The 16,778-nt window shown below is 36.0% G+C and overlaps 2 protein-coding genes across 5 annotated transcripts; both read left to right on the forward strand.

Annotated features, from left to right (window-relative positions):
- Nucleotides 1-270: 270 nt before the first annotated feature.
- LOC132598560 (leucine-rich repeat receptor protein kinase HPCA1-like) lies at nt 271-10,571 on the forward strand. Of its 3 annotated transcripts, none has more exons than XM_060311508.1 (20): nt 271-899; nt 984-1,203; nt 2,278-2,398; nt 2,487-2,558; nt 3,032-3,106; nt 3,193-3,264; nt 3,958-4,119; nt 4,210-4,284; nt 4,945-5,016; nt 5,109-5,180; nt 5,290-5,358; nt 5,571-5,645; nt 6,158-6,229; nt 6,374-6,505; nt 6,596-7,068; nt 7,197-7,346; nt 7,447-7,580; nt 8,619-8,838; nt 9,362-9,597; nt 9,910-10,571. In XM_060311508.1, the coding sequence occupies exons 2-20, from the start codon at nt 1,110-1,112 to the stop codon at nt 10,381-10,383; spliced, it is 2,850 nt and encodes a 949-aa protein (XP_060167491.1). In that variant the 5' UTR covers nt 271-899; nt 984-1,109; the 3' UTR covers nt 10,384-10,571. The 3 variants fall into 3 exon arrangements, with proteins under 3 accessions (XP_060167491.1, XP_060167492.1, XP_060167493.1); XM_060311509.1 differs by lacking the exon at nt 271-899 and adding an exon at nt 1,885-1,943 and having other exon boundaries at nt 997-1,203; XM_060311510.1 differs by lacking the exon at nt 271-899 and adding an exon at nt 1,885-1,934 and having other exon boundaries at nt 997-1,203.
- Nucleotides 10,572-11,180: 609 nt separating this feature from the next.
- Nucleotides 11,181-15,296, forward strand: LOC132598561 (pentatricopeptide repeat-containing protein At3g49710). 2 transcript variants are annotated; one of them, XM_060311511.1, is made up of 2 exons: nt 11,181-13,818; nt 13,991-15,296. In XM_060311511.1, exon 1 carries the CDS (start codon nt 11,476-11,478, stop codon nt 13,624-13,626), a length of 2,151 nt encoding a protein of 716 aa, XP_060167494.1. In that variant the 5' UTR covers nt 11,181-11,475; the 3' UTR covers nt 13,627-13,818; nt 13,991-15,296. The 2 variants fall into 2 exon arrangements, with proteins under 2 accessions (XP_060167494.1, XP_060167495.1); XM_060311512.1 differs by having other exon boundaries at nt 14,030-15,296.
- Nucleotides 15,297-16,778: the final 1,482 nt, after the last annotated feature.

A 16,778-nucleotide genomic window follows, 5' to 3' on the forward strand; every position in this document is an offset into this window, starting at 1 on the left:
AGTATCACGTCACCGCGCCTATATCCTGCGATTATATAGATATAGATCCTTGCATAATTATTCAGTGTAATAACAATGTGGATTTTAATACCACAAACCAACGTTATTTTAATTATTCAATGTTTTGTATCAGAAATCAGACATCTTATGAGTTATGCGTATATTAATAAGCGCACATATATATATATATATATATATATATATATATATATATATATATATATATATATATGTGATATCCCATATATTATGACTAATGCGACGAAAGAAACAATTCCTGGTCTATCAGACGGAACCCTTATTTCATTCTTGAATTTGTCTAATCGTAATACCTTCGGGTATGAGATAATTTGTCTCTAAGGAAGAATGTCAACAGATATTTTCATCATGGCAATATTGACAAACATAATTTTCTAGTGTTTCAGAAATATTTGACTTCTTCGAATGTTCAACCTTGGCCTTGGCGCCAATACTTGTTCTTCTTCTACTTGCTCTTCTTCACCTTACCCCACTTGTGATAGTTATATTATAAGGCCTCAGGCTGTCGCTTTAGAGTTTAGATATTTGAATATTCACCAAAAGTTTCAATGTTTATCTTGGAAGAACTCTTCTTAATTCCAAGATACAAGAATATGTCCACTTTTTAACTTGTCAGCAGATGAACCATCTTCTTTCTTTATAGCAAAAATAAAGAAAACATTTGCTTTCCTGTATATGTTAAACAACAATATTTCTTACCTGCACCCTTTAAATTAATTCTAACCCCTTTATGATTAGTTTTTAGGGATGATGAAATCAGCAAATGACAAGGGGCGAGGATACTTAGTCAAAGTTCTTGATTCTTACCAAGAAACCTTCTTCTTGTTGGCTTGTTCTTATTGTTGGCTCGAGGAATCATTGTAATATATTTCAAACACATTATTTTATTTGTCCTGTCTTAGTTTTCAACATATTTTCTTGGACTCATTCTTTTGTCCATGCAGCGTGAAGGTCAATGATAACTTGCTGGATATTAGGAAGGCGTTGTTCACAAGGCTTGCACTGACATACAGTTTTTCTTTTCCAACAAAAGCATTGGGATTTTGAATGTTCAGAAAAAAGGTTTTGCTATGCTGGAATTAATGGGTTCAAGAAGTCATATCTTCCTCCTGATTTTTGTATCCCAAATTCTGGCTATACTGGGACAGACAAACAGCAATGATGGTAGTGCTTTTTTTTTTTTTAATCTTTTTTCTTCCAATTATCCAATTAAGACTACTTGATATGCACTTTTTTTTTCATGCTTAAATTCCACTTCTCTGTAAACTGGTGAACTGTTTCAGATTTGATAGTTACTGAGTCTATAACCTAAGACTTAGATAGTTAGACTTGAGTGCATCCGAAATTACCAACTGTTTAAAAGTATAAAACAGCATGAATTGTTTGTGCAGTATTGGCTACTCGTTGATAGAATATCATACTCCATCCTGAATAATGATTTATTCTATTTATGGAACTTCAAAAAAGCCTATTGCATTACTTTCTAATTTCTTCAATGCACCCAATTTGTGGGGGATGAATTTTGATTTGACTATTTCATTCTGTTCCTCTTTAAGCTTTGAGTTGGAGTGAATAATTCATCTAAAAAGTTTGAGGTGCCTAGGTCCGCAGCCTATAGTTCTTGCTGATTGTCAGTGGACTGCTGGCGCTGTGTTGTGATTGATTACTATATTGCATGCTAGTGGAAACTAGTACAAGGGAAAAATAGCAGAGTTAAGCAAAACAGGAAGGGATAAAACTAAGTCATCACAAAGGAAGAACTAGAGAACTTTATGATCTAGCTGTTCTTTAGCGTCATTGAAGATCAAATGATGTGTTTACATCAGACTTCCTTGTGCGTTGTAGGGCAAAATGCTAGGCAACACACTTCATTCAGAATTAAGCACATTTCAGAGGTACTCAGAGTAAGAGTTGTCTTTTCTTTATTGGGATCTCTTTCTGTCTTTACACCCAATTTAAAACATATGAAAAAAAAGTTGAAATATGCTCTTCTTGTAGTTTAGTTGACCAAATTATTGATCAACCGAAAAGTCGTTCAAAGTTAGCAATGCAGATGTGGAGTTTAGATTAGCAACAAGCTTTGGAAGAAGCTTCTATGCTATCTAGATTTATTGTCATGGATTTTCAGTTGAAAAGAATATTTGTCAAATTTGAATGCTTAAAAGTTTTGCGCTTTTTTTAACTTGAGTTTTATGATAGTACAATACAGAACTGTTTATAATTCCTTTTATTGTGCAGCCACTGCTCTATTTGCTATCAAATCTAGCTGGAATAACTTGCCACCAAATTGGGAGGGGTCAGATCCTTGTGGTAGCAGCTGGGCAGGAATAATCTGCACCAATTCGCGCATAACCTCGATGTATATCCTCGATATTTTAAACTTCTGATTGTTCTGTAGCTTGCCTATCTTCCCTTCCTCATTGTTTTCTTTAACTTTCCATTTGCAGAAAGTTATCAGGCATGGGCCTAGAAGGCAATCAGTTCGGAGATCTTTCATCGTTAACTGCATTGCAGATTTTGTATGTTTTTTATTTCTGTTTTTTCTATCTTGACTGTTAAGATATCGATGATACGATTCCATAATTATCTTTATTTTACCTATAATCCTTTCTCCAACTCTCATCTGAAGAACAACTGTAGTTTCATATAAAAATCATTAAGAATACTGCCGCTAATTCTCAAAGTAAATGAGTGCAACATTAATGTCTTTCTTTGCTACTTGTATAATTCTGGCCTCATCTCTTCCTGATCCAAATCTAATTCTTGTAAGAATTTGTAAGGAGTATACACATCATACGAAAAAATTAAATCTCTCTCTCTCAAATAAAAGGAATAAATTCTTCTATTTGGATAAGAGGATATCCACTGCTTTAATTAGTTTCAAACCTTTTTCTTACCCAAATTAACCTATTCAAATGGTTTATCAATTCGCTTAGTTTTATTGTACCAAATTTGGTTTTTGAAGCACATATTATGAGCTTCTTTGTTGTAGGGACCTCTCGAATAATGTTGGCTTGAAAGGAACTCTTTCACCATCAATTGGAAATTTGAAGAATTTGACAACCTTGTAAGAAATTTAAATGGCCACTCCAGTATGTTCTATACAACTGTGTACTCTAGATTCTGACTTCAGAAGCTGGTCATTTTGTGCAGAATCTTAGTTGGTTGCAGCTTCTTTGGTCCAATTCCAGAATCAATTGGTTCTCTGCAGCAGCTGGTTTTTATGTAAGGATTTTTGTTTACCTGAAGTTTAATCATTGATTTCTTCCTTTTTGTTTATCTGAAGTTTAATCATTAACTACTTCCTTTTTGTTTACCTGGAGTAAAATTGTGCATTTTTTCTAAGTCGGACTTGGGCAGCTGAGTTATTATTCTTGCAGTTAAAAACAACTTTGATTGACAATATTTTTTGCTTTTCTTATTAAGGGCTCAGTCAAATTAGGTTCAGTTCATGCGAAAGGTCTATTCAACATTATTAAGATTGGCTTTGGTTCAAAAACAAAAAGTTGCCCATCAGTGGTGGGTATATAATCGAGAGATTCTCTAACAAACAACTTGTAATGTGCACTGCCTAGATTATGGACGTGTGCCGGAGTAGGATTCAGTAAATTGAAATTGACTTATTGGAACTTAGTGGTCCAGTTAAAGTGAATTCATCCCTAACATGTGAAGTAAATGAGACGAGGAGTGGTATGGATTCATTTTGTAGTTTCTTAATGAAAAAACTCAAGCACCTTTACTTTTGTCGAGGATCATCTTATGGTTATATAAACAGAAGCACACCACATAGAGGACATCTCTATTTGTTATTATGTTTCAATACATTCTTCATCTTTGTTTAAGGTCTATGGTTTATGTTCTTTATAGCAGTCAGCTTCTTTGACTTATTTTCTTGTCTTTTTTACAACATTTCTGCAGATCTCTAACTTCTAACAGCTTCACTGGGCCAATTCCACCATCAATTGGCAATTTATCTAAGTTGTCATGGCTTGATCTCAGTGACAATAAAATTAGTGGGACTATCCCAATCTCACGCGGTTCAGAACCTGGTTTGGATTGGCTAGTCAATACCAGACACCTGTATGTTTCCTCGCTATAAAATGTAACTTTTTTATGCTAGTCTTTTTCTCTTCCTTAATAGTTGTGTAAAGTTTTATCCGTTTCTTGCAGTCACTTGTCAAAAAATCAGCTCTCTGGCCCTATCCAATCTCGACTCTTCAGTCCAACCATGAAGCTGATACATGTGTGAGTATGTAGGCAAGTTAAAGTGTATATTTTCATTTTAACAAACTCATATATCTAGTTACTTGATTTACTTAGGTTTGTTAAACCTTTTGAAGAATAAATACATAATGACCTTTTATTACTTCCAACCTGAGTAGAAAGTTTTGAGGATGTATGTTTTTGCTTTTTCTTTTTATTGTGTGCTTTGTCGCAGGGAGCGATGCAAGTATTTTACATTTCCTTTGTATAAGATCTTTCTTTTATCTCTCTTTGTTTAGTTATCAATTGCCATTTGCATATACTTATGGTACATATTTGTATTTATCATGACATCCTTTATGTGTTTTGACTTCCTCAAGACAAAATGGATTGACTAACAGTGTTGCTTTGATAGAATATGTGCTCTTCTGCATTGGGCTCTATGCCAGCACAATCATATGCATCAATTCCAAAGTATGCTGTGAAGTTTTAATACTATAATATCCTTGGAGAGAACAATATATTTAATGCATGTTCTATGTCGATGGAATATTAAAAAGAGTAAAGACTTGATTTTTCGGCTAAAAGACCTGAAGAATGGAGATTTGATGCTGAAGAAATGATGTTGATTAATAAGAAGCAGCCATGCCGCAATTCATTTTTCTCTTGATCTCTGATGATACTTAGCTTCCTATTGATCAGGATTTTAGATCACAACAAACTGATAGGTGACATTCCGGAGTCTCTGGGAAGTCTGCCAAATTTAGAAATTTTGTGAGTTCCCTAGTGCTGTCAGAAATATTCGCTCATGTACTTTCTACCTGAAGTTACGTTCATTTTCATTACATTTCTTGTCATGGCTACAGGCGACTGGACTGGAACTCTCTCAATGGACCTGTACCTTCCAACCTCACAATGTTACAAAGTCTCAACGAGCTGTATGCACTCAATAGAGGATATACCTAATCAATTTCTGTTGATCCCTATGTAAAAGTAGCATGTTATTGGTTTTTTATTTTGAAAATAAGTCTTTCTTTTTTGTTTTAGGTACTTATCCAATAATAATCTCAATGGATCAATTCCAGACCTTACAGGGATGAATTTTCTAAGCTATGTGTAAGTTGGTGTTTAGGTTTTATAACTATAACAATCTTTACTAATGCTTGTAGAAACTTGGTAGACTTGGCTTCTCTTATGACAGATTTGAGAGTTCTCATCATATAAATGCTTCATTCTATTTATTAGTGACTCCTTTTGGCAAGGATGTGAATAATGTGATATACCTATTTGATTTATTCACCTTTTAATTCAGTTCCTATTGTTTGCAGGGGCATGAGCAATAACAGTTTCAACCCATCAGACGTTCCAAAATGGCTTACAAACCTAACATCATTGAAAACAATGTATTTCTCTATCGCCTCTCTCTCACGTGCACACAGAAACTTAGTTGTATCAAGTAAAACCTGAACTTAAATAACATACAAAATGTCCTCTAATGTGCCTGCCATTAACTGGCAGAGGCCTAAGTTATTGCAGCTACTATCTCTACGAGTCATTTATTAGGATTGGAGAAATAAAACCTTATGAAGAAAATGGATTTTTCTTCCATTATTTTCACGCTGTATTTTATGGCTGAACAGTCTCGCCAGTAGTATTCGGTGTTGAGTATTTCTGCTACTGTTTTAGACTAATTTGGTAGCACTCTTTCTTTATGCAAATCTATATTGTAAATGTAAGCCTAAACAAGTACTAGTCTGCAAATCCTGTAGAGGAGGAGCTTGCTCTTAAGCGGCACATATCCAAATACGGATAGTTCTAGGAAGTTAGCTACTCTGTGTGCTTCCTCGTTTTTTAGGTTGAATTAATCCCTGGGGTTATTTGCTTCTTTAGTAATCTTTGATGGACATTGTAACAGATATATGGAGAACACAACACTGCAGGGACAAATACCTGTTGAGTTATTCAGCCTTCCTAACTTGGAGACTATGTAAGTTCATACTTGTTCTATCATAAAACCTAATTTAGGCAGGGGATGTTCATTCATTAAAATTACTACTTGGCCTTAGGATCTACAGCATCACTCCTACAGGAAGCATTTTATTTGATCATCATTTTGTTTATATATTTGTAGAGGATTAGCCAACAACAAGCTCAATGGGACATTGGACATTGGGACTGGATATGGGAACAATTTAACACTTGATTTAAGAAATAATTCTATCCAGAACTTCACCCAGAAAGCAGAATACAATATGAATATATCGTGAGCAAATTACTTCTCTGTTATTAACCCTCTTATTAGAGCATGCACATTCTTCTGTCTTCGAGAATAATGTTCTATTGTATTTTGCAGACTCACTGGCAACCCTATTTGTGATGGAGCTGGAGCAACAGCCAGATACTGTGCAGTTCAGATTTCCAATGATTCCTTTTCATCACCTCAGAGTTGTCCAGCAATGTCCTGCAATTCAGACAAAGCATTAAGTCCTACATGCAAATGTTCATTTCCATACACTGGGACACTGCATTTCTTTTCCCTGTCCTTCTCAAATTTAGAGAACTCAAGCTACTTTACAACCCTTGCTGGCTCGATGATGTCTGCCTTTCTATCCAATGGACTGCCGGTGGATTCAGTTTCTCTTAGTGATCCAACAATTGATATTTATTTATATCTACAAATTGAAGCACAAATCTTTCCTTCAACACAGGACAGTTTCAATCGAACATCAACTTCTTCTATTGGTTACCTGCTTAACCGGAATCCTTTCCAACTCCAATTTTTTGGACCCTTCTTCTTTACTTCTGAAGGTTACTGTTGCTTTGCAGGTAACTAAACATACAAAAAGCAATCTTTTGTTTCCTCTTGTTCTCAAATTCTTTTCTGGATAGATTTGCAACTTTTATCGAGCTTAACAAGTTTGCTTTTATTTTTTTATTTTTTTATTTTAATTTAGACGGAAAGAAGAAGTCATCACATACTGGTATCATCATTGGAGCATCGGTTGGTGGTGCAGTGCTTGTTCTCTTAACACTCTGTGCTGGTCTTTATGCTTTTCGCCAGAGAAATATAGCTAAAAGAGCTGGTCATAGCAGTAACCCTTTTGGTAAGATTAGTTCTTCTTAGATCTGGACCCTTGACATTATTGTTTTTTTAACTTTTAAGTAGTTTTTTTGTCTTCCCATGATGTCTTCGTGTGAATTCAGAATCTTGGGACCGTGATAAGAGTGGTGCTGTGCCACAACTTAAAGGAGCAAGATGGTTCTCATTTGAAGAGATTAGGAAGTGCACAAATAATTTTTCAGAATCTAACTGCATTGGATCTGGGGGCTATGGGAAGGTTTACAATCTCTCTTTCTTTTCTTTCCTGCTATGAAGTTCAGCACAGAGTGTTAAGGTCTTAATTTCCACATACGAATGGATGAATAACATGCTGACCATCTTATAATATAGTGGCATAAATTCACTTTAACTACCATTGTAAAATGCAGAGATGGTCATAAGCTCTTGACTTGTATGATCTTTGCTCCAACTATCACATTAAACCTGTCATTGTTCTGACACTAAATGAGGACAGGGAATATAGTGGTCATAAGCTCTTGACTTGTTCTGACATGCTGACCATCTCATAATATAGTGGCATAAATTCACTTGTTTGATCTCTGCTACTCATCAATGAACAGGTGACAGGGAATTGTTGAATGCAATAGTTATATGTCGATATGGCTATAACTTCCTGCACATGGGATCACAAACTTCTTCTACAGATTTCACATTTATTAAAGAAAAGTCCACCTTGCCTATATGGAGAAATACGCGGATGAGTTAAAGTGAACGAAGCGATCTACACAACTAACTATTTATTTTTAATCCATTTAAAAACATTTCCTATTTTCCACCATGATTATGAACTGAACTAGTCTAAGATTTATTCAGCTGTCAGGATGTTGCAATGATTATGGGGAGGTAGTATTTCTTGGTCTGAAAAGCCAAAGGCAATAAGGAAATGTGTCTCTTGGTTAATTGGTTTACTTCTGTTGTTAGGTCAGCTGCTAAAATAGTCGTTTCCTAAAACTAACTAATTATCCCATCAAGTATGCTGCTGTTGCCACCCACCTGTATGTTTTACCCCTTCCTCATTTGTGTTATTTACCAGCAACTTAGGAGCTATAGGAAATTGCTGAGGCATTTGTAATTGAACTATATTGTTAATATTCACTAACAGTTGATGTTCAGTCATCTAGGATTATATCTTGATTTTTCTGCATGACTGACATGAGCGTTGCACGGTACAATAATATTGCATCTTTCACACTCCTTTGCTATTTTCTTCGTGGCATGTCAAAATTTTCTAGACTGATACATGTAGCATCAACAGGTCTACAAAGCAACTCTTACTGCTGGGGAGGTAGTTGCAATTAAAAGAGCACAACATGGATCAATGCAGGGGGCTTTTGAGTTCAAAACAGAGATTGAGCTACTGTCAAGGATTCATCACAAGAATGTTGTAAACCTGGTTGGATTTTGTTATGAGCAAGGCGAACAAATGCTGGTCTATGAGTACATTCCAAAGGGTACTCTAAGGGAAAGTCTCTCAGGTAATTCCTCTCTTATTTTCAATGACCTTCAAAGAATATTTATCCGCATTTGTCATTTCATATCTTTCTTCAGAGTAAGCAGATGCTAAGTTCTGTCCGATCTGGAAAATTAGGAGATGGAGTAATATTTCTTCACTAATACAATATCGATCTGTCCAGTGAACTGTCCTGTTCATACAGTGGAAAGTGTTTCAATTACCTTTGTGGAAATTTGAATTCGTTATATTGCTTCCGCTCCTTTTCCATACTTGGTCATTATATGATATCCAGCCATTCTCCTCCAAGGAATAGCATTTCCAACTGAAACTCTCTCCATCACCATCATGGATTTTCTCCTAGTCACGAATAAAACTCTTCAGATACTTGATTGTTTTAGGATATGCTAGAGATACCTAAGTTTTCTAGCCCTCTAGCAAAGTTGAAATGGAGTTTTCTAGTATGATACAAGAAGGTTTGTATCACAATGTTTGGGCTTATATACAAATCTAATTTGGTTATTCTTGATCTGCATATGCTCTTGCAGTCAAGCCAAAACTCCAATTGGAGTGGACTAGGAGACTTAGGATAGCCCTTGATGCTGCGAGAGGTTTGGCATACTTGCATGAGCTTGCAGATCCTCCCATTATACACAGGGATGTTAAGTCAAATAACATCTTACTGGATGACCATTTAACCGCAAAAGTTGCTGATTTTGGCCTATCTAAACTTTTGAGAGACGACGACAAGGGCCATGTCACCACTCAAGTCAAAGGTACATTGGTGAGTATTACAACCTCAAACCTTGATGGATCAATTTGAGCTGTGTTATAACTCTCTTATAGATTGCCTATGTTAAAAACCCAAACACTTCAAGGCTGTTGGATAGCAACAAGACTAATTTTCTTGACCATGAATTACTGAACAACATGAAGAAAAATCATTTGGAATCCAATTAAAGATTAGTCACCACATGTTATTCATTGTTTAACGTGGCGATATATGCAAAGTCTGATTTCAAAGAACATAAGTAATTCCATAATGTACCATTCATAATACTTCGAAATCCCATTTTCTATGAATGTTCCTATGTAGGGGTACTTGGATCCTGAATATTACATGAGCCAACAGTTGACTGAGAAAAGTGATGTATATAGCTTTGGAGTAGTGTTGCTAGAGCTGATAACTGCAAGAGCTCCAATAGAACGAGGAAAACACATCGTGAGACTGGTTGCAGAGACCATATTTGATTCAGAAGATAACAGCAAACTCTACCAATTAATAGATCCAAGAATAGGTCCAGGTTCAAAACTCGAAGGCGTTGATAGACTATGTACATTGGCAATGAGATGTGTTAATGAATCCGGGGCCGAGAGGCCCTCCATGGGTGAGGCTGTGAAAGAAATTGAGAGTATCCTTGAACTGGCTAGCTTGAGCAAGTATACTGAAGAAGACCTTACTTCAACTAGCTATGGGGACACAACTCAAGTCAGTCTTGACGATTTTTATAATGACAAGGCTTTTGATTATAGTGGTAAATACACTTCTGGCGGAATGAACATCACTTAATGAAGTTACTATGGACTATTACTGTGATTTACATTAGTTTGTAATATTGAGCATAACTATGAATTACCTTTTGTTTGATGTTTGGTACTAGTGATTCTTCTGTATTAATACTAACTATACCTGAAGTCAGAATTACTGATGACTTCTTGAGATTGAGTGATCTTTGTATCGATATTTGTTCTATAAAAGGTTGGATCATACTGTACAGGACTACATATGATACTTATAGCTCAAAACCCAGAACTGTAACAAATCAAGAGTTCTCTTAAGGCCCCGTTTGTCCATAGATACAAAAAAAAAATCATTTTTTTTGGAATTTGGAGTTGGAGTTGTGTTTGGCCATAGTTTTTGAAATTGTAGTTTTTGGTGAAATGTAGTCGTAAAAAAGTGGAAAAAGTGAATTTTTTTGAAAAACAAGTTTTTTGAGTTTTTGGTATTTCAGAATACAACTTCAAGTTGTATTCGGAATTTTCATGGCCAAACGCTGATTCCGAAAAAAAATGAAAAAATTCCGGAATAAAGTGAATAATTCTTATGGCCAAACGGGGGCTTAATTGCATAATTAGTTACGAGTAATTTACAATATTCAAAATCAAGTGTTAAATGTGCATGAGGTTTTGGCTTGTAACACACCTCTGATCAAATGGTTTTGATATTAGGCAAACATTCTTCGTTTGTAATTTTAATGTTATAAGATATCTTTTTATGACTGTGGTGTAAGGGTCATCTTACGCGCACCTCATTAATTCACTGCCTACTTACCTGCTAGGTTGCTTCCGTTTGCTTCCGCCAACCAACTCAACAACTCGGGTACGTGATAACTATGTCCACTAAATTTTAAACAAAACTGAAGAAATTGCTTAGCTTGTGTACAAATTAATATTTCACCAAAGCTTACATACATTCAAATAAATCACATATTTTTTTGTCTAGTCTTTGCTCGGTGATCCATTACAACTTCATTTACCATATGCTCCTGTGTAAATTAATTTTTGTTTTGTTGTCTCATTAAAAAAATTTAAAATATCAACGATATAATTCCTTCCCTCCCAATATTCCAGCTACATTTGAGAGCAAATAGTGCAGTGGCTGATGAACCAACAAACATTGGTGGAGAGCTTCCACATTTTAAAAACATGCATAGCCCAAAGAAACCTCTTAACTGGCAAATCTCTACATACACTTTACATCAAATCACTGATTCCACAATCTACTTACTTCTCCAACCATTTCATCCTTCTCTACTCCAAATGTGGCCTACTTAACACTGCTCGTAAAGCTTTCGAAGCAACCCAACAACCCAATGTCTTCTCTTTCAATGCTATCCTCAATGCCTATGCTAAAGAAGGTCAACCCCACCTTGCACACCACTTGTTCGATAAAATTCCCCAACCAGATATTGTTTCCTACAACACCCTTATTTCTGCTTATGCTGACCTTGGTTACACTCTGCCTGCTGTTAGACTCTTTCTTGACTTGAAGGACACGTGTCTTGCTATGGATGGGTTTACACTTTCCGCTGCTATTACTGCTGCTAATGATAATGTTGGTTTTATAACTCAGCTTCATTGCATGTCTGTATATACTGGCCTTAACTCTTATGCTTCTGTTAACAACACGCTTATTACGTATTATAGTAAAAATGGGGTTCTTGATTATGCGCGAGGGGTTTTTGAGTCGATGGGTGAGATAAAAGATGAGGTTTCTTGGAACACGATGATTGTTGCTTATGGGCAGCATAGGGAAGGGATAAAGGCATTGGCTTTGTATAAAGAAATGGAATTTAGGGAGTTATGTTTAGATATGTTTACTTTGGCAAGTGTATTGACAGCGCTTACGTCTATCGAAGACTTGCGTGGTGGGCTTCAATTTCATGCTCGGTTAATCAAAATGGGGTTTCAAGAAAATCCACATGTTGGAAGTGGGCTGATTGATTTGTATTCAAAATGTAGTGATGGTATATTAGATTGCAAGAAAGTATTTCGGGAAATTCCTTATCCTGACTTGGTCGTTTGGAACACAATGATTTCTGGATATTCACAGTCTGAATTGTGTGAAGAAGCTGTTGCTTGTTTTAGACAAATGCAGCTTGCTGGTCATCACCCTGATGATTGCAGCTTTGTTTGTGTGATTAGTGCATGTTCTAACTTGTCATCGCCGTCGCAAGGGAAACAGATTCACTCTTTGGCAATCAAATCTAGCATTCCATCCAATCGAATCTCAGTGAACAATGCTCTCATTACAATGTATTCTAAATGTGGAAATCTGCAAGATGCAAGACTACTTTTTGATAGAATGCCTGAGCATAATGCTGTCACTTTAAATTCTATGATAGCAGGCTATGCTCAGCATGGGCATGGAGCAGAGTCGCTTTTACTATTTGCATGGATGCTTGAAGGAAATATGACACCTACAAATATAACTTTCATCTCTGTCCTATCTTCATGTGCACACACTGGAAAAGTCGAGGAAGGGAAGAAGTATTTTGGTTTAATGACTCATAAATTTGGGATAAAACCGGAGGCTGAGCACTATATATGCATGATCGACCTTTTGGGTCGAGCAGGGAAGCTCGAAGAAGCAGAGAGACTAATCGAAACAATGCCATATAATCCTGGTACAATTGGCTGGGGCTCGTTACTTAGGGCATGTCGAACGCATGGTAATATAGGGCTAGCAACAAAGGCAGCTAACCAGTGTGTTCAGCTGGATCCATCAAATGCGGCGCCGTATGTCATGCTTGCGCACATGAATGCTTGTCTCGGCAGATGGGAAGAGGTAGCATTGATTAGAAAAGAAATGCGAGACAAGGGAGTTAGAAAGCAAGTGGGGTGTAGTTGGATTGAGGTGGCCAAGAGGGTTCATGTCTTTGTGGCAGAAGATAGTTCTCATCCGATGATAAATTTGGTGTATAAATTCTGGGAAGAGATGTCAAAGAAGATGAAGCAAGAAGGGTATTCTCCGGATTTGAGGTGGGCTCTGCTGAGAGATGATGGAACTAGACAGGAGGAGAGAGAGAGAAGCTTGTGGCATCACAGTGAAAAGCTGGCAGTTGCTTTCGGACTTTTATCGACCAAAGATTCTGAACCTATTCTTATCATAAAGAATTTGAGAATATGTGGTGACTGTCATAATGCAATTAAGTTTCTATCTGGTATGACAGGAAGAGTGATTACAGTAAGGGATTGCCACAGGTTTCATTGCTTCAAGGGTGGGACATGTTCCTGTGGGGATTACTGGTGATAGCTGATGAGTTTAGCAATCAGAATGCTGATCTGATTACAGTCAATTCATGTGATTGCCATGCGCTATGGAGAGTGAATTTGTGAACGTTATACAGTGTACTTTGAGTTAGTAAGATGGAGTACAATTTTGTATTTCTTGGCAACAGAAAGATGGGCCTAATATTTTTGTTTAACCAGTTGAAATTATAAGGTAAAGTTTATGAAGTACTTGAAAGGGTTCGCAGCATGTAGCTTTCTGTTTTTTTGGGATTGGATTATTGAGTCGTAATCCATTTTAATGTTATACGGTTAATGCTCTACATGATCTTAGATCTAGCCGGAGATGCTAATCATTTGCAACAATATGTGCATTATGTGATTAGGGGTATGAAGATGCCAACCTCTTGTTCATTCACTGCAAGGTTAATTACGAGGCAACTATGGAATGTGATGTTACATCTTAAAGAGGTGAAATGGTGCATGCTTGAGACAGCAAAAGAACCCTACAAAAGCTGGAGAAACAAAGTAACCAGCAAGAAGTTTAGTGTGTGCAACACAATCCCAGCAAGCATATGGTGGGTCATACGGAGAAAAAGAAATCATAAAACTTGAAGGCGGTTGGATAGCAACAATGGTAATTTTCTTGACCATGAATGATTGAACAACATGAAGAAAGATCATTTTGAATCCAATTAAAGATTAGTCACTTCATGTTATTCATTGTTTAACATGGTGATATAAGCAAATTTTTATTTCAAAAAGCATTTGTAATTCCATAATGCGTCCACCGAACTGCTTCAATTTCCCATTTTCTAACAATTTTAGGGATATACTTGTAACCTGACTGTTAGATGAGCCAACAGTTGACCGAGAAAAGTGATGTATATAGCTTTGGAGTGGTGTTGCTAGAGCTGATAACTGCAAGAGCTCCAATAGAACGAGGAGAACACATAGTGAGACTGGTTGCAGAGACCATATCTGATTCAAAAAATAACTGCAGACTCTACCAATTAATAGATCCAAGAATTGGCCCAGGTTCAAAACTCGAAGGCATTGATAGACTATTTGCATTGAGAATGAGATGTGTTAATGAATGACAGGCCTTCCATGGGTGAGGTTCTGAAAGAAACTGAGAGTATCATTGAACTGGCCAGCTTGAGCGAGTATACTGTAGAAGAGCTCACAATGACTAGGCTTTTGATTATAGTGGTAAATTTTGGGGTGCATGAACACCACTTTGTGAAGTTACTAAGGAGTAGGGGTGTCAAATGGGCGGGTTGGGCTGAAATTGGACATGTCAAAATGAGCTGAGTTAATAAATAACCGGGTCATTAACCCGCCCAAAGCTAAACGGGTTGGGCGGGTCATGATTTTATGAGCTGATTTTGTCACCCCTACTAAGGAGTATAATTGTGAATTGTGATATGCATTTGTTTGCTATATTGAGTATAAGTGTATAACCATGAATCACGTTTGTTTGTTTGTTTGTTTGGTACAAGTGATTCTTCTGTTCTAATACTAGCTTTATCTGAAGTCAGAATTACAGATGGCTTCTTGAGATTAAGTGATCTTTGTATCGATAATTGATTGAAAAAAAGTTAGATCATACTGAGCAGTACAGATGAATTCTGTAGCTCAAAACCTGGAACTCTTAACAAATTAAGAGTTCTCTTATTACACTGACCTTTGCAGCTACTTCAACTAGTGCAAAATTTGTGTGACCTTTTGGTCTTGGACTATGAAGTTTGTTTTTGATCATTGCATAATTAGTTACATCTCTCAAATTGTTTTGATCCCCTGATTTGAAAATTTATGTTATAAACCGTATTTTCATAATGGTTGTGTCTGGATCAACTTGCACACACTTGCACTAATCTAGCGGCTACATATCCTAGTGGGCTGCTACAGCCCGCCAGCTCAGCTTCAAGGTAATTATGTTAAGAAAAATTGTTTGTTTATCTTCTTTTCTCCTTTTTGGGCAAGAGAATTCATACCAGTGTTATAAAAGGCGGGGCGTTTTACATATGCCTCAACGATCTAGCGGCTACATATCCTGCTGGGCTGCTACAACCCGTCAGCTCAGCTTCAAGGTAATTATGTTAAGAAAAAATGTTTGTTTATCTTCTTTTCTCCTTTTTGGGCAAGAGAATTCATACCAGTGTTATAAAAGGCAGAGGCGTAAGGCGGGACGTTTTACATATGCCTCAGCGATCTAGCGGCTACATATCCTGCTGGGCTGCTACAGCCCGCCAGCCCAGCTTCAAGGAAATTATGTTAAGAAAAATTGTTTGTTTATCTTCTTTTCTCCTTTTTGGGCAAGAGAATTCATACCAGTGTTATAAAAGGCGGGGGGCGTAAGGCGGGGCGTTTTACATATGCCTCGGCGAGGCTAAGCCTCATGGGTATTTAATTTTTAGTATTTCATAAAATAATATAATTACCATAAATACTTTTAAATAGCTTAAATTACATAAAAAATAAAAGATATATATATATATATATATATATATATATATATATATATATATAATGCTTGATCCTCAGAAAAAAATTAATCAAAGCAATCCATTATATGCCACTTACAACTTGTAATTATATATAATATAATTTTACAAGTATGAACAATACAATGAAATAAAAACTATTATGAAATGTAAATCAACTATAACATCTTAACTTTCAAACAATGAAAAAATCACAATTTCTTAAAACAATATTGCTATCATACTATTCATTTTATCTCAATATTATAATTAAAACGTAACTCTTTCATGAATAAAAATAAAATTACTTTCAAATAGCAAAATAATAAAATATGATAATTTTGATACATAGGACAAAAGACCAATGACAAGTAAAAATGTACAATTTAGTTATGTATTTTTAAAAGAAATATAAAGTGATTTGTTACCATCTCATATATATATATATATATAACATACTACATAAAAGGTAGTATATTAGCTCCTTCCCCACTTTTTAGTTTACTCAAATGCCCTGCCAAATCATTAAAAAATATGGGCTTTTTAGTCTTTACTCCAAAACTCCCTAATTTTCCCTCCCCAATTTTCACCCCATCCCAAATTCTCCAATTCACGTACAAAGCTGGCGGGAAAAAGGGACAAAGCAACCATTTTCTCTCTAAAATTTCAATCTCGTTTTCTAAGTTTT

This window comes from Lycium barbarum, chromosome 6 (assembly GCF_019175385.1).
Source record: "Lycium barbarum isolate Lr01 chromosome 6, ASM1917538v2, whole genome shotgun sequence".
Lineage (NCBI taxonomy): Eukaryota > Viridiplantae > Streptophyta > Magnoliopsida > Solanales > Solanaceae > Lycium > Lycium barbarum.

Excerpts from the sequence above, each read along its gene's own strand:
- LOC132598561 (XM_060311511.1), top strand. The coding sequence starts at position 11,476 with ATGAACCAACAAACATTGGTGGAGAGCTTCCACATTTTAAAAACATGC.
- LOC132598560 (XM_060311508.1), top strand. The coding sequence starts at position 1,110 with ATGCTGGAATTAATGGGTTCAAGAAGTCATATCTTCCTCCTGATTTTT. Across the intron at positions 4,120-4,209 it reads CTAGTCAATACCAGACACCT|TCACTTGTCAAAAAATCAGC; the intron begins GTATGTTTCCTC and ends CGTTTCTTGCAG. Across the intron at positions 5,017-5,108 it reads CTGCCAAATTTAGAAATTTT|GCGACTGGACTGGAACTCTC; the intron begins GTGAGTTCCCTA and ends TCATGGCTACAG.